This window comes from Arachis hypogaea, chromosome 9 (genome assembly GCF_003086295.3).
Source record: "Arachis hypogaea cultivar Tifrunner chromosome 9, arahy.Tifrunner.gnm2.J5K5, whole genome shotgun sequence".
NCBI lineage: Eukaryota > Viridiplantae > Streptophyta > Magnoliopsida > Fabales > Fabaceae > Arachis > Arachis hypogaea.
In genome coordinates, this window is record NC_092044.1 from 7,751,770 (window position 1) to 7,770,738 (window position 18,969).

The window sequence follows — 18,969 nt, forward strand, 5'->3', positions numbered from 1 at the left end:
AGAGAGTAAGGATCGCATATATTCGTGCAATTAAAGACATGTATGATGGGGCTACAACTAGTGTGAAGACTCAAGGTGGTGTGACAGAGGAATTTCCTATTGGTATAGGATTACACCAGGGATCATCCTTAAGTCCATACCTTTTTACATTTGTGTTGGAAGTACTCACAGAGCATATCCAAGAGCTTGTGTCATGGTGCATGCTTTTTGCCGATGATATCATCCTTATGGGAGAGTCAAGGGAAGACCTAAATAAGAAGTTGGATTTATGAAAATAAACTCTAGAGGTGTATGGTCTGCGCATAAGCCGTAACAAGACTGAATATATGGAATGTAAGTTCGGTCGCCGACAAAAAAACTCTAATACAAAGGTAAAGATTGGAGAAAACATCTTACGAAAATTTAAAAGTTTTAAGTATCTTGAGTGTGTCAAACAGGATAATAGAGAGATTCAATAGGATGTAAATCATAGAATCCAAGCAGGTTGGTCAAAATAGAAGAGTGCGTCTGGTTTTATATGTGATAAAAAAATACCTTTAAAACTTAAAGATAAATTCTATCATACTGCTATCAGACCGGCTATACTTTATGGTACAGAGTGTTGGGCGGCCAAAGGAGAGTACAAACATAAGTTAAGTGTGGCAGAAATGAAGATGTTGAGATAGATGAGTGGTCATACGTGATTGAATAGAATAGGGAACAAAGGTATAAGAGAGAGTTGGAGTAGCACCTATTGTGAAAAAAATGGTAAAATCGCGTCTCATATGGTTTGGACATGTGAGAAGAAGACCGACAAAGTATCCAGTCAGGAAAGTGGATGGGATGGAAAATGGATAAGGGATGAAAGATAGAGGAAGATCTAGGAAGACCATCTATGAAGTAGTCAAACAAAATCTATATGTGAACAATCTCTTTGTAGACATAATACATGATAGAGCTCAATGATATCGTTTATCCATATAGCCGACCTCACCTATTAAGACAAGATTTTGTTATTGTTGTTGTAAAAGAATTTACTTTATTCCTTTTCTTATTCCTATAATTGCTATCAAGAAAACATACTAACAAGAATAATAAGTAGAATCTCTTTTTCTAGGACAAGCACGTTAATTTAATTATTCGCTAAAAATAATTATGCAAAGTCAAATTTAAGTTCAAATTTAATATTTATTCACTTAAATCTTTAAATAAATTATATATCTTTATTTCTAAAGAGAATCACTAAAATTGTTCACAAATTATTTATTTGCTATCAAAATTATCCTCAAAATATTTAAAATATGTTAAAAATAGGATAAAACACACTAATAAACCATTTCAGCCTCAAAATTATGCTAATATTCTATTTTGATTTTTGTTACAAGTATATTCTAAATGATTCATTTGATTTACACTTTTTCAATGTGTAATTCGATTTAGCTTGTATATGTTGTATTAGTAGTAAATCGAATCAAATAGATTCAATTTACTACTAATAATAGATTATTTACATTTACTATTGTTAAACATTAATATCTATAAAAAATATTTATTTAAATTTGAATAAAATATTAAAAAAATAAAAAGAACAAAAATAGAAATATAATTTTTGTCCGTCTAATAGTGGAAGGTGTGTCTGGAAATCAATCCTAGTATAACAGGGAAGCCGGCCTTTCTTCTTTCCTTCAGGTGGTGAAATGCCTTTTATAATTGCTGTAGCAGGATCTTGTGGTGAGGTTCTTTTGGGTCTGCCGTTCGAAGCCTTCTAATCGGTTAAATGTGTGTGCTTTGAATCATGTGAAATCTTTTTTTCTCTTCGAAATTCATTCTTGGTTTCATAAAATCTATATTTTTAAAATTTATAAATTTAAAATAGAATAATAAATAATTTTTAAAAATTTATTAAAAATTATTTTTTAATTTATTAGTATTTAAAGAATTATTATTAAAATTTTTAATAATAAAAAAATTAATATAAAATATCATTTTTTAATGTGGCATAAGGAGTAAGAATTCAATTTTTTTCATAGAAGAAGGAAACTGGAACATAGAAAATTGAAAAAACGAAAGAAATGGTTAACTAACGGAAATGAATCTTCTCTCATTTTTTTAACACTTAAAAAAATACAATGTGATCTCTCATCATTAATTTTATAAGTGAAATCAAAATTAAATAAGATATAAAAGATGAAAAATCACTGTTCACACCATCCAATTTTTTTTACTGAAAATGATCCATTCCGTCGACTAACTGGGTGAATAAACATAACATTTTGTCAGTTACTTTTAAACAAGTGTGTGAGAGGATGAAGAAGAAGAAGAGAGATGATGATAAAAGAGAATAAATAAATAAATAGAAACGGACATTAGAAGGGAAAAATATGACCGTTACAACTTACACGCTGCAAATTTTCAAATTAAATCATTAAATAAAAAAATAAATAAATGATAAAAGCCAGTTTCAGAAAAGGAAAGCTGCAAACTTTGCAGTTTCACAACACTCCTTTCTATTGAAGCATGGAAACAACGAACCAAGTAAGCAAAGAAGAAGAAGCTGAAGAACAAAGGAGAGACTTGGTTGTGTCTAAGGAAGAAGAAGAAGAAGTAGTAGAAGAAGAAGCGCACCCGTATTCCTTTCATGTCTCTGGACCAAGGAATTTGTCTACCCTTAATTGGAGAGATCTCATCTATTCAACTTGGTAAGTACCCATCTCTCAATCTCACTCAAACTCTGCTTTTTTTTTTGTTCAAATTTCTATTGAAAATTAGATCTAAATTGGTAGGATTAGATTATGGCTTCAAGCACAGGCTTTTAGAAAATAAATAAAAAGTATGAATTTGAACTTTATATAAAGCGCGCTTCAACTAGGGTTCCAATAACTAATGTCGGTGGCTTTAGATTTTGGTGATCTAAAATTGGTAATTCCTGAATTGCTAAATAAGTTTATATATATCCACTCCTATTATCATAGTATTTATTATTTGTTTCAATTATTAATTATTTGGAGTGGAATTTTCTTCGCCCTGGATTTGTGGCATTTCCATTATTGTGTTAGCCTCTTAACGTTAACTTTGCTTTTGTGTAGTGAATTGTCTGAATATGAAATTTCCCTGTTGATTGGACTATTATGGGGGATCTTTTTTATTTCCATTTTAAAGTCAATTTCTATCTTGATTTTGGATAATAACAATGGTGTCTCTTTGATTAATAACCATGATTTGAGCTTGAGCAATGTCTTGTTACCAATAACTCTGAAGTTCCTCATCCCAATTTGAATCTGATCTTATGATATAAACATTGATCTTTTGTGGAATTCAGGAAGGATTCAAATTACAAAAGAACAGTGATTGCATGCTTTATACAAGCAGTTTACTTGCTTGAACTTGATAGGCAAGAAAAAAGAACACAAGAGACTGCACTTGCACCAAATTGGTGGATCCCCTTTAAGTACAAGCTCACACAAACTCTCATTGACGAAAGGGACGGATCCATTTTCGGAGCAGTACTCGAATGGGACCGGTCGGCAGCTATGGCCGACTTGGTCTTAATGAGGCCTAGTGGCGCGCCGCGAGCTGTTCTAGCACTCAGGGGAACACTACTCAAATCACCCACAATGCGAAGAGACATCGAAGATGACCTTAGATTCTTTGCCTGGGAAAGTTTGAAAGGCTCTTGCAGGTTTAAATTGGCATTGGAGGTACTAAAATCGGCTTCGAATTCCTTCGGAGGAAGCAATGTTTGTGTGGCAGGGCATTCATTGGGTGCTGGTTTCGCTCTTCAAGTTGGAAAAGCATTAGCCAAAGAAGGAATCTATGTTGAGACACATTTGTTCAATCCACCTTCAGTTTCTCTAGCAATGAGTTTAAGAAACATTGGAGAAAAAGCAGAGTCTGCTTGGAAGAAACTGAAATCCATGCTTCCTTATAGTGGCCAGGAATCTCGAGCCGGCGAGGAAGGAGATGCCAACAAGAATCTAGGATTAAAGAGTTGGATACCGAGGCTATCGAGCTTCAAGAACTCTGGTTTTGTAGTGGGCAAATGGGTTCCTCATTTGTATGTAAACAATAGTGACTACATTTGTTGTTCTTATAATGATCCGGGTGGTGATGGTGGAGTTAACAAGGAGAATGTTGCACCGCCGGGGAATGTCCCGGTCGCGGCGAAGCTGTTTGTTGTTACTAAGGAGAGGCAGAAGTTCCATGAAGCTCATGGATTGGAGCAATGGTGGTCAAGTGATGCAGAACTTCAGCAGGCTATTCATAGTAGCAAACTGATAAGTAGACAGTTAAGATCTTTGTATAGTGGGAGTGGTAGTGGTACTTCTTCTCAAGTAACACAAGGAAAGTCTTAGTAACTGAAAATTGGAGTTTGTTTTCGATTGTTTGTGAAATTGAATTCTTTGCTTTTATTTGTTCATATGATTCTTTTGTATTTGTCTTGTTTTCTGTTTTGGGTTTTTCTTTAAACAAATTAGTGTATTGTTTTGCCTTACAATAAGTGAAATCACTCTTAGTGAAAAGTAAAGAGAACTTGCTGCTTTGATATTTGTCATTACATGTGGAATAATCTCAAGTCTTTCTGATTTGAACAAATGTTTTCTTATTTTAGTTTTAATATTTTCTGATTTCATTTCTTAATGAAAATATTAATCAAACAAACCCTTAGTATCCTAATGAGTTTATTCTGTGTCTAAATTTTACAAGATGTTGGATCAATTTTTAAGGAATTAATAGGCAGTAGTTTCTATCAGCAGTGGAACTATACATGCATTGGGTCTTATTTGTTTGTGCAATAAAGAGAAGTACTTTTTCAAGTTGAAGTGGGAAAATATTTTATATTGGATATATTTATATTTTATAGAAATACTTTTTATTAGAATTAGAAGCAGTCAAATTGTTTTGATACGATAAATATATAAGTGCATCTCAAAAATTGCATCAAAGTTGTTTGTTTTTACCTAACTTTTTTTCTAAAAACACAAATAAACAATTCAAAAATAAAATAAACAATTAGGCCAAATATTTACTGTTGCAACAAAAAAGTACCTTTTTTATCCTAAAAGTACAAAGAAACAAGACCTTACTCTTTCAACTGAAATAAATCTGATCATGAGAGACTAATAGACTCGTCAACACCAAATCTCCGTCTTATAATTAGAACTTGAAACCATTGATACGATTAGGAAAAGAGAAATTCTATGGTGTTTACAAAATTTGTGTTTAACTTGTCTAAAAGATAAGAGGTAAAAGAGTTGATTTCACTATTTATATTTGTGTCAAAGTCGTTGAAAATTTAGGCATATATGAAGATATCTTAGAAAAAAGTGTATGCATATTATTCAACTTTGTATTTATACATAAATATATAATAACTTATTTTGATATACAAATAATATTATTAGGTATATATATTAAAATCAGTTATTAAAATAAGTTATTAATATAAAATATATATTAAAATATAAAATATACATTAAAAATAAATTAAATAAAAATGTATTATAAATACATTATAACTCATTTTGATATATAAATAATATTTTTAAATATCATTCCAATAGATAATTTGTGTTGAAATATTCATAAATATGACCGAATACTAATGCACAAATGTAAAATATAGTTTTAATTTATGTAATAACAAGGAATTTTTTTATTTATAATCTCATGCTTATAATTAAGGATTTAGTTATTTTATGTTATAATGATATATTTTAAGAATATTATTAATAAAGAAAATAATTTTGATGGATTAAATCATTAAAGGTATAAAAACTTTATCTTTTTTATGACTTTTTTAGTAAAATATTTATTTATTTATTAAAATATGTCTCTAGAATACATGTTAAACGTAAAAAAATTAACCATTTTAATTAATCATAGATATTGTGATTTATTATAGGATAAAATTGTTTAATTTATTTTAATATATATTTTATAATTTAATCTACATTTTATATGAGTAACCTATGATGCATAAATAATGGCACGGATACGCAAGACAGAACATGCAGACACAGGAATTTTAAAATTTTATCAGACACAAAAACACGTATATATAAAAAATAAAATTTTTTTAGATAAATTATAATGATATTTTGATATTTTATTAATATTAAAATATAAATATTTTTAATTATATAAAATATTTAAAATACTTTTTATTATAATAAATATTAATATATACTATTTTTAAATTTATTTTAAGAATATATTAAGAATAATTAAATAAGACTGGATATATTTGATAGTATTTAAGTATATCCAAACGTTATTTAAAAAAATTATTTTTTATTAAAATACGATTGGACATGACAGACACACATGTCAAATAAATATTGATGACTATGATGAGTATGTATTCAAACTATATCTAATACATAAATACAATAATTTAATAAAGTATCCATAATAAGAATATTTGATAAAAAAAATAAACATAAAAAAATAACTATAATTCTAGTTGTTTTTTTGTGTATCTAACATTACCATATCTATACTACATGGCGAGTAACTAATTTAGCAGTTAACTTTTTATATACACATAGCAACATGATTGTATTAGCTACTAACTTTTAAAGGGTTTGTATAGAGCTATAGCCCACAGGTAATTGAGTGGTGGCACTTATTGTTAATTGAGTCCTGAAGAGAAGGGGCATGGGGCTTTGGCAGCCCTAAAATCTTACTTTTGCTTTTATATAGGCCATAGTATCTCCGGTCTAACCCTAAAAAATTAATCGGTCATATAAGAATTTGTTTTTTTTTTAATAAATTGTTGTATGCACAATTCAAAATTTAAATTTTGACCCTTATTTAAATTAATTAATAAATTAACTCAAATTAATTTGCTTATATATCTATCTATTTGTTCAAATATGTTTGGCCCTTTGTCAATTAAATATATATATATATATGTATCAATAAATACTAATATATCTATTAATATATTTTTTTATTAAACTAACGTGTATAATAATTGTAAATGTGAGCTGGTTAAGATGATAAGGTTTTTTATAATTTAATTAAAAAAATTTTGAAATCAAGTCATACAAATAACAAAAATCTTATTTCTAAATATGTATGATGAAAAGTATTTTAGAAATAAAAATTTGTGTACTAAACCTATACTGTTATAATATATAAACTAACTTATAAATAAATTCAATCAGGCTTTCTTTAAAAAATATATATATATTGAATTTTATAGTGAAAAAAGCTAACTAATACTAAAATTAATTTCGGCGTCAATAGCATTTCTTAGGTGGTTACAATTTTGTGTGTGTAACGTAACTTAATAACGCTGAAATAATTGAAGGTGAACGGTCAAAGAATTTAATGGTTTCACTGTAAATTTATTAACCCATTCTGGAATTGATTATATTGAAGACTTTTGAAGTACAAAGCAAGGTATTTCAACAGAATGTTGGCATATGCAGTTGCTAGTTCTACCAAAAGCCTATCACTATGCAGTAGTAGGGTGTGATATAAGAGCATTTTTATCTTATCTTATTTTATTCTATTTTTGCGTAATCTTGTAGAAGAGGATAATAGGATATGAGTATATCTATTGCTAAAGTATTTAATAATTAATTTTTTCCCTCAATAAAAAAGGTTAAAAAAAAAAGGTGTTTCTTGCGCCGCAAAATTCAGAGCTGGCAGTCACGAGAAATGGAAGAGTTTGTTGGAACCACCGCCGTGAATACAAGGATCAGAGCCAAACTGCCAAATCTCTTTAAAGAGTTTCAAAACAAAAAAACGATAAAAATGTATAATTACATTAAAAATTCATGTGCACTTATCTTCTTATTAAAATAATATTTAAAAATTATTAAATAATTTAATAAATTTAACTGAATTATTATTTAATAATTTTTAATTTTTAATGTAATTTTTTATTTAATTATATACGATTATTGATCGATTTAAACACGAATATACAAAATTTCAAAGAAAAAATAGGTTAAATATAATCCTTTAATAAAATATTTCAAAGTCAAATTAAAACAAATTATTTTCAAATAGTAATAATTATTCTAAAATTGTATTTTTTTAATAAGTGAGCACTTATTTTAAGGTTAACAAATATAAAACTTGTTATATTCACGTTGCAAAAATAAGTGTTGTTTATATATTTTTAACGTATATTTTATATTTTAATATATATTTTATATTAGTGATTAATTTGATGGTTATTTTGTATGTATATATAAAATAGTTGATAAATATACATGCAATTATATTCTAAGGAATATTATGCTAGGAAATAATATATTTAAATATTATAAAAATTTGTTTGTTTAAATTTTCAGATGGTTAGAAATTACTTTTAGTATTTTCACGAATAAATTAGCTTAGGGTTATTCTATTATATATATTCCTAGAAATAAATTTTTAATCTCTAAAATAATTCTAATACCAATAAATTACAAGGATGCATGAGCTATTGGACAATAATAATTCTATGTCTTGCATTTTATTTTCTTGACATCATAATATCATATGCCTACATTTTTTATGGAAAATAACATTTTATATTTCAATCAAAAAAATATTTAAGAGAATAAATTATTCTCGAAAAAATAAAATTTAAATTTTTTTAAAAAAAAAGTAAAATTGGACCATTTTTATTGGTATATTGTGGGCGGCCATCGATAAAAATTGTCACCAAAATATAAAATAAATAAAATTATAACCAAAAAACATGTTCAATGGATCGTACATTTTATATGGATCACTTTTGTATGATGAGTGTCAAAGTTCTGATCTTAATGAGTTTGTTTCTACACAAAATTATTTTACCCTTCAATCTTACAACTCTGTTAAACAGGTTTAAGTCGCTATGCTAAACCTCGAATAATTTGTAAAAAAAAAATGTTTTAAATTATAAATTAGTTACATTTATATTAAATTATTAGTTTTAATTTTAAATAAAGTTCAATAACACTAATATTAATTAATTTCAATTGGTACATACCAAAACACAAATAAATATGACTTTTTTTAATTATTTTATTATTCTCATTAAAAAAATATTTTGACTTCAAAATGAAAGATACTATTGTCCATTATGCTACTTTCATTTTTTTTTGTTCAGTAAAAAATATTTTTTATTTCTGCTGAAAATACTCCACCACTATTTTCACACAATGTTTTATTTGCTAGAAGTATTGATCCTTTACCACCATTTTCACAAAACATACATGATACACATTTAACCACATATAAGATTATTGTTTTCTATTTTTACCTATCATATTATACACTATAAAACACTAAACACTAACTACACAATAATTTTTTGGTATTACTATCAAGATTATTGTGAATTAGAATTATATTACTTTACTATTCACCACAATCAAGAACACCCTTATTTATTTGTAATAATTATAGGATCATTCCTTTATATTTTGTAATATCTCTCCACTTTTTTATGTATATTTTTGTATACGAAATGTTTCTTTGATTTCTTTGAATAAAAAAAATAGAAAAATAAAAAATTTTATGTACTCTTATTATAATTAATTACAATTAATATTAAATTAATAAAAAAAATCTAGGTAATATTTTTTCAACAAATTCATGAAAGTGACAAATTCTAAAAAAAATTTGAGTCATTTACTCAAAAACTACAATTTTAAAATAAGTATGTCAATAACTAAAATTCAAACCAAAATAGTTTATTAATAATTTGATATTAATAAAAATTCTTATATTTTAATTTTTTAAAATAATTTATTTAAATTATTTATCCAAACTGGATCTATATAGTTATTAAATTCGCTGCTTACCAATAAAAATAATAAGTATTAAATTCAAATTTTTATTTATGAGACAAAAAAAATTCTTTACCAAAACACTTTCACTGTATTTATTAAAAAATAAAAAATAATTAAACTCTAATTTATAATATTTACCAAAACACTTTCACTATATTCAAATTTTTATTTATTATAGTCACCAAAAATAATTTTATTTATTATGCTAATTTGACCAAAAAAATAGTTTGGATTCGCTCAAATCATCTATATCATACATACATGATTCAAGCTATTTTTATTGCAGAAGAACTTTAATAAGAATCTGAGTCAGAAGAATTCGTAATTAATAGCTTAATCGGTTGTTCTGATTGCACTTTTCGTACCTCCTCTTGAACGCACACATGGAGCATCTCATTTGGAATTGGAACATAAATATGATTAGAAACACTTATACTAATGAGCTATTGTTATTAATATTAGAAACAATTATAAAGAATATAATACTATAATTCTTCGATCTAAGTGTTTAATTTTAATATTTCAATTGGAAAGAATATTAAGAATGATCTTTTGAAAAAAAATCTCATGTATAAATGAATGATTGTTGTTACTACAAGGATTCAAGAATTAAGAGAAGTAATTTTTTTTTAAAGAAATCTCATTCATAGTTCTTATTAAAACGTGAGAGATATATTTAGGTTTAGTTTGGTAAAATTTTTATTTTTCAAGAGTAGTTTATAAAAGGTAATTTTTAAAAGATTGTTTTTTAAAAGTTGTAGCATTTATGTTTGATAAATCAAATAAAAAATAGTTTTTAATAAACACAAGCAATATCAATTGTGTTTAATAAAATAGCTTTTAAAATTAAAAATACTATAATAAATATAAATGTAATCATTAAATTTAAAAATTAGTTAATATACGAGATTATATTAGACTTTTAAATTTAAAAAAGTATAAGATAATTTAAAAAATCTCTATCTTAAATGCTTTTAAAAATACTTCGATCTTTTAAAAGCTGTAAGTACAAATACATGATCTTTTTTATTTGCCAAACACATCATCAGTTTGAATTTTTAAAAAATACAAACACCTCTTCAAAAAACTTTATCAAAGCCTTAAAATAAAAAGGTGAAAATGTTATATTTTCAAATTTTACCATTTCAAATAAATAAAAATAAACAAGGAAAATTAAAAAAAAAAGACTTACTAATGCACTATTAGAGATTTAGAAGTTTACAACAATAAATTATTGTTATAGATAACGAATGTGCAAATAAAGATTTGAATATAATAGAGAATAAAAAAATATATTTACAAGAAATAAATAAAAAAATCATCTAAAGATATATTTATCTATCTAAAAGAGTATTGGGTCCTTCTCTCTAAATGCTATAAAAATTAATTTTTTTAATAATTTCCGTATTAAGAATTTTTTTTAATAATTAAATCTTTTTAATATCCTTTATAATATGTTTTCTAAAATATTAAAGATTAGTAAAATAATTGAAAACTTTTTTGTTTGTCAAATACAATTAGTACCCACTAGCAGTAGTAAAATTCAATTGTAGAAACAAATATCAAACATAAATTGCTTCACTTAAAAATTTTGAATAAAAATCAATTTTATAAAGAAAACCAAAGACACACTAAAGTAATGAGAAAGTTCTAAAAAAAAGGATACGTACGTTTGCTTGTTTAAATAGCCTTCTTGAGTAACGCACATAACATGATTTTGCTTCTCAGTTTGCACTCCAATTCAGTTATCCTCTCACTCCTCACAAGAAAAGATGGATAAGAATTCTAAGAAGCAAACCATTATTGGCAACATCGCTGTCGCAACGCTACTCTTCTCAGCCCTTTTTCTCTTCTACTGTTGGTCTTCTTCCTCCTTCACTCTTCCTAATCCATTCTTTTTACCTTCCAATCAATCCCTCTGCAAGGTATGCACACTTCTCTAATTCTTCCGCCATTTTCCATCAAATTAATAGAATTTTTTTGAATATAGATTCCAAAGGAAAAATCTATTCTTCTTATAGGTCTAATGTCTTTGAAAAAAAAAAATTCAAATTCAGAGCAATTATAATGAATGGAGGACTTTTGGAGTATTATATGTATGTGATTTGTTTGACAGATGAAATAAATTAGACTAATTTCATTTTAGAAAAAGATATTTAGTCTCAAATGATTTATAGTTCATGACGTTTTGAAACAAAGTGTTTTTTTAAAAAATGTAACTAATTTCGTTTTAGAATAAATAGTCTTTTTGATTTTCGAAAGATTTTAATTTTAATTTTTTACTGTTATTTTAGATAAAATAAACTTTCAAAAATTATAGGTTTAGGATTAGTCTATTTTATCAAATAATTGAAGAGTTTATTTGGTCAAAAACAGAAATTTTCAATTCTGTTGACAAAATAGTTTAAACTTCCAAAAAAGTTTTTTGATTATATCAAAATCAGAATTTATCGTCCTATTTATTATTTTAAATAATTTTCTATATTTACAGAGCACCGCCATTGATGGCCATAAAGCACAACACGATAATATCGAGCTGGATTCAGCTCTGGCAAAAGCTTCGACGGAAAACAAAACGGTTATAATTGCAATAGTGAACAAAGCATACGTGGAGCAAGAAGAAGATAACGTTGACGGCGAAAGCACCATGCTTAACATATTCTTAAGAAGTTTCTGGTTAGGAGAAGGAACAAGGTCTCTGGTGGATAACCTTCTGATTGTGGCGGTTGACAAAACCGCCTATGATAGGTGCAGGTTCATGCGGTTGAACTGCTTCAGGCTGGAAACAGACGGGGTTGATTTTGGTGGAGAGAAGCTTTACATGTCTAATGATTTTATCAAGATGATGTGGACAAGAACTCGTTTCTTATTGGATGTTCTTAAACGGGGTTACAACTTCATCTTCACGGTATGCACCCATTCCCACTGCTTTTAAGTTTTAACTAATTATTACTTACCTTTCTTTTCTTTTTCGTTTATTTTTCTTGTGTTGTTGGGTGTGGAATGCATGATATATCTAATTTCACCCACCGCCACCGATGAGTTGTTTAACAAATGTTCATACAACATACAAATTATAATAAAAAAAAACTAAAAGAAATGATTTTTTCTGTATGTAGCTAAAAATGAAAAAAAAATGGACAAATCCATATATCTAGTATTAGTATGAAATCCGGAAAATTTATTATTATAATTATTGTTAAAACTTGAAAAAATGTCATCTACAAGATATATTATTAGAATTTGGTGAGAATATTATTATCCAAAAAATAACTATATATATGTATTATTTTTGTTATATAGTTGATATAATTTAATATGTAAAATATTTTAAATAACTTTTATTATTAATAGTTAATAATGTATTATTTATAAATTCATTTCAGATATGATAAAAAATAAGGTCGGATAAGTTGATAGTTAATTTTTTACATTAATTATGGACTCAAAATTAAGAATTAATGGTAGAAGCGTTTTTACTTTTTACAATGTTATTCAATAAATAATTTATAATTCATTATGATTATATTTATGTCAACCATAGAGAATAAAATTCTAAATTATAGTGAAGGAAATAAATAATTACTTTGCACACTTCATTCCCCTATTAGGAGTATGAAAGAACGAAGTGACCTTTCAAAATAGGAAAAAAAAAATCGTTAAATTGCAAAAGCTACTGGTCTTTAAAATGAGAAATATCATACCTAAGAAATTATTATATTTTGTTTTAACTATTCAGATGATAATTTATAGCACTTCAAAACAAAAAAAATGTATGCACCAGGTAGTATTAAAAATATAGAAATAGCATTACCAAAATTAAAGAGCTATCACCAGATGTTGACTAAAAGAAATTTAAGTAATAATCACTCGTTTGAATAATTGTTGCTACCTAATCTTTATATGAATAAAAAACAAAAACCATGGTGTTAAAAAGATTTAAAAAAATCTTATTTGATATTAATTAACTTGCCAAGAATGGAATTTAACTGTAAACAACAAAATTTGGTAGTCTCCAATGAAAACGTAGCAGCTGGTTCTAGTTGATAGCATGCATGTTGTGTTGCATTAGGTTTTGATTTGTTTATTTTTTTTAAAATTTTATATTTATATGCTTTCCTACCAAAAAGTAAAAACAAAAATAAAAACCTAGTTTTCTTGGCTTTTTCAAAAAAAAAATCAACTTAGCTTATTGATTAGCGTGACCTAGCTAGATCAATATGGTTATATACCATAAGTTTAAAGGAAAATCAAATTTAAATTCATTATTTATATATGGCCATGTTGATTTAGAAATGTTTTTTAAAAATACATGTAATTCGAACTAATCTAATTATTCAATGTAATTAATATTCAAGTATATTGTAGGAGTAAAGTACATATTAGGAGTATAATACTTTATTGAGTGTTTTTTTTGTCTTTATTTCATAGGGCTTGTTTTATTTTTCTAGTTTGTAATAAACTCTGTTTTATTGGGTTGAATTCTTTCTTTCAAAATAAGATAAATTAGCAGCATTGATGGGATAATTAGATGAGTTTTTTTTCTAGTATTTAATTTATATAAAATTCTTTAATAAAAAAAGCACTATTCTTAAAATAAAATTTAAAAATCAAACCAAATTTTTTTGTAAAACTAACAACCAAATATGTTTTCGGTAGAAACTCTCGTGCAGTTTACCTTAATGTGAAATCGATAATTGAGAATAATTATATGATAATTTAGTCAAACATATTAAATCATCTAATAATTTTTAACTATTAACTTTACAAAAAAGCAAAAACACTGTGATAAATCTTGTTTGAATCTTATTTTGGAATAACTTAATGAGTATTAAACTCACCTAAATTGTTACTGATTTTTATTTGAATCTTATATCTTTGAGTAACTGAAGAAGATAATACGTTTAACTTTGATCTTTTCTTTATCAAGAACGTAGTAGTTTACACGGTTACACCTATCTTTGGAATAACTGAATAGGATTATTGAGTGTTATTTAAGAGATAAGCACCAATTAAGTGAGGGAATCATGTTTAACCAATGTCCATAAAAGTCGTTTATGTTTCAATGAAAAAGTCCAAGCATCAATCTCAACTATTTTAAATACTCGGATTCTACCCAAAAAATGAAAAAACTAAACGTATTTGCTAATACGTATATAATTGAGATATATGTAATATCAAATAGGTTTGTTAATATATTTACTCCATTTGAATCATAATATTTGTCTTCTAATTTTTTTAGTTTACTATATATTTATTGTTTTTGAAATATTGAACATGGTAATAAAATATTTATACTAGTATTTATTAAACAACAACAAAAAAATATTTTAATTAATTCTAAATTAAACATGTAGTATTTTAATTATTTGTGGGCAAATAATTAAAGGTAATAAATATTATAAATTAGAAAGGCAGAATAGAATTCTAGAGGAAAGTTATTTAAGTGAGAGAAAATGTTTAATATTTTTTAATTTTTAAAATAAAATCACCCGTTTTTCATTCTCTTTCGGTTAGGCCATCAAGAAACAAAGAGCGGACCCATTACAAATATTAAAAAATAAGGATAAAAATTTATTTATTTCTCAATAATCTTCTTAACTAATAATTTTAGTTATATTTTTTAATGTCTTAATATTAAAAATATCATTAATTTACCTATTTAAAATAATATTTAGGGTCAAGTGTGGAATGCGAGAACTTTTGGGTTAGGGAAACATTTTTTTTTATGATTTGCTGAACACGATCTTTGGATGTGTCTAACACCACCATCACTTCACATATTATTTCATGCATGTTGTGTTTTTCCATGTTGTTTAATGTTTACGTGCACCTAAGTGCGTTTACCACGGTTTTCCTTCCATTGGATCAAGAGAATTGGCACCCAATTAGAATGTGTGCATGTGGTTTGAAACACATTTCAATATTTCATCAATCTCATGAATCTTTTCAAAGTTTTCTACCTTTAATTGTTCATTAGTACCAACACATTATTATCCATTAAGCCGAAAATTTACATATGACCTTTATTTAAAATTGATAATTAAGAATCGAAATTAGTTAAATTTATTAAATTATTTAATCATTTTTAAATATTTTATATGAAAATATTTATATGTGAATTTTACCATTAGTTAATTAGGATGTTTATGTTTGACAGAAAAAATTTAAAATAGAGATAGAAAAATTAAGTGGGATATTTTTCTATTATAGTTTGAAGAAGTATACAAAATATATATATATATATATATATATATGAACTTATTTTTATTTATTTATTTTTAATATAAAAAAATTACATAAATATTTAATAATGTATTATTATGTTAACAAAAATAATTATATTTTATGTTTCACTACTAGCTAAAATAGTTATTCAAATAAATGATGGTTTCAAGGATTATAAAAACTATATTTACATTGAAAATACGAGTTTAATGTTGATACACTAACTGTATAAAATATTTTATATATTTGTATAATTATATCGATTCTTTTGAATCACTATTCACATGGTCAATATAAAATACAATTATTTTTGTCAATATGTGTGTAAAATTATCTTTCACTAAAAATTCATCAAAACTAAAGTATGGAAATATTGGCCCATTATATAGTTTCAGTGGAAAATGGTTTATTCTTTTGTGAGTTCCAAGTATTATTGAATCTTGATTTCTTCATTAACTCCCTTTGTAATTAAGGTAGTAACACACTTGGCATGTTATTGATTTTCACAGGACACAGATGTAGTGTGGCTTAGAAATCCATTTACCAAGTTAAGCAATAATGAGACAGAGGATCTCCAAATAAGCACAGATCATTTCAATGGCAATAGTTGGTCACCAGAAGTTCAACTAATCAACACTGGATTCTACTTTGCTAGATCAAACAACAAAACCATCTCCTTATTTGAGACATGGTATGCCAAAAAGGACAACTCCACAGGAATGAAAGAGCAAGATGTGCTCCTTAACATGATTCGCAATGAGGGCATAATTGGAAAATTGGGACTTAGGGTTAGGTTCTTGGACACACTTTATTTTAGCGGATTTTGCCAAGATAGCAAGGATTTTAGACAGGTTACTACAGTGCATGCTAATTGTTGTAGGAGCATCTTTGCAAAGGTGAAAGATCTTAAGGCTGTTTTGAGAGATTGGATGCAATTTAAGAGATTAGAAGAGTCTAATAATTCTATGGTGAATGATATTAAGTGGAGTGTGCATGGGCATTGTTGGCATTCATGGAGAATATCTAACAACACAAAAGGGTAATAAGCATCACATAAGTATAGTTCAATGATGCTATTACTTTTGAGATTCCAAATATATAGGCCTTTGTTAATAGTGAACATTTGAGTTTATGTGTTGATTATAGTTAAGAGATGATCAGAAGAAATTTCACAGTAAATTATTTAAATTGTTTAAACTTTCTCAGTAAAAAACTCCTTTAATCTGTTTTGTGATAGTAAGAGATTAAATTAGTACTATATGACGAAGTTATTAGTAGTAGTTAAAAGTGATTTAATATTTTTTTTAGGATAGAGTATTATTTTTATTTTTAACATTTGGATTAAATTCTAATTTGACTTCTAATTTTTTAAATATTCTATTTTTGTCTTAAAAAATTTTAAATAGGTTTAATATTGTCTTACCATCAATTTTAAAACTAATAATTAACGGAATGAACTAAGTGGACGCTAATAATGTTACTAATTAAGTCATATCTTCTTCTATGTGTTAGAAAATTCTTATTGTTATCTTCTTTAATTTGTTTTTGTGATAGTAGGAGATTAAATTAGTACTACATTACGAAGTTATTAGTAGTAGAGTTAAAAGGGATTTAATATTTTTTTTGGTAAATTATTATTTTGATCTTTAATGGTTGGACCAAATTTTAATTTGGTTCCTAACATTTGACGTTATTAGTTATGTCATATCTTTTTTTCATGTGTTAGAAAAATATAACGATTCGTAATACTTCTTCTTAATTTTTTTTACAAAACTTTAAATTCTAACAATCAATGATCAACACTTTAAAATTAAAAAAAAAACTTTTATATTAGTGATCTTTGGTTGATTGATTTTTCTTATATACTAAAATTAAATGCTATTGACTCTTCAATATGCGAATTACTTGTAAAAAATTCAATAGTGGGACGGTATTGAACCAGCTTAAAACTTTTCTGAAATTGAAATAGAAAGTTTAAAAACTTTTTGAATTGAAATAGAACGATTAAAATGTTACCGACCAAATTAGAATTTTACCCAAACGTCACAGATTAAAAATAATACTTTACATAAAAAAAAGTTTTATTATGTTATGAGTTGTACAAGTATTAACGTATGTATGTAGTTGTACTTAGCACATATCAATTCATTCTTTCAAATTCACACAATTTTCATGTATCTTGTATTCCTATTGAATCAAATTTTAAGAAACTAATAACATATTTGACTTACTATATTGTATATTTACAATTACATAATATACTATTTCAACAATTGTACTGTTTTATATAAATTAAATTGTAATTAAACCATTACATTCTCAATTTATTAATCTATTGACTGAGGTTTTTTCAGGTTAATAAAAATCTAGTTAAAAAGAAAAACACATGTAGCACAATTGTTTTACTCTGTTTTGATTTCACATGATTAAGATAGGATTTTTTTTCAATCATAAAATAAAAAAATTATTATTTTTTCAAACATAATTTTTGGATTTTAATTTTTAAATATGAATTTTTTTTTTGCATTTAAGCAATGCGAACTCTATAAAAATTGGTCCGGCGAACTCTATAAATTTTATAGAGTTCGCCTAACCTCGGCGAACTCCACTTAAATTTTTTGAAACACGCACTTTTAATCCATATCATTATCTAAAAAATAGTATATAAATCTACAAAACAGGATATAAAAAATATACAAAATTACAAGGACAAAAAGTATGACTTTTTCAAGGATTTTTTAATTATAAATTAAAAAAATAACTATTTTCCAAAAATAACAAAAATTGTTATTACTGTATATTTTTGTGTACTCTTATGTACTATGAAAACGATGATAATGGTTATCATTGTTAACTTTTCAATTTGATATATTTGAAGTGGATTATTTTTGAGAAATAGTTATTTTTTTAATTTATAATTAATTTTTTTTGTTAAATATGACTTATTCTGGTGTACCTATGTATTTTTAGAGACGATAATAAT

The 18,969-nt window shown here is 25.8% G+C and overlaps 2 protein-coding genes across 2 annotated transcripts; both read left to right on the forward strand.

Moving 5' to 3' along the window:
* The first annotated feature begins 2,300 nt into the window (after nt 1-2,300).
* LOC112710206 (GDSL esterase/lipase At4g10955) lies at nt 2,301-4,531 on the forward strand. Its single transcript, XM_025762354.3, has 2 exons — nt 2,301-2,678; nt 3,299-4,531. The coding sequence occupies exons 1-2, from the start codon at nt 2,497-2,499 to the stop codon at nt 4,329-4,331; spliced, it is 1,215 nt and encodes a 404-aa protein (XP_025618139.1). The 5' UTR covers nt 2,301-2,496; the 3' UTR covers nt 4,332-4,531.
* Nucleotides 4,532-11,466: 6,935 nt separating this feature from the next.
* LOC112710207 (uncharacterized protein At1g28695) lies at nt 11,467-17,165 on the forward strand. The gene is made up of 3 exons (XM_025762355.3): nt 11,467-11,683; nt 12,250-12,666; nt 16,496-17,165. Exons 1-3 carry the CDS (start codon nt 11,531-11,533, stop codon nt 17,027-17,029), a joined length of 1,104 nt encoding a protein of 367 aa, XP_025618140.1. The 5' UTR covers nt 11,467-11,530; the 3' UTR covers nt 17,030-17,165.
* Nucleotides 17,166-18,969: the final 1,804 nt, after the last annotated feature.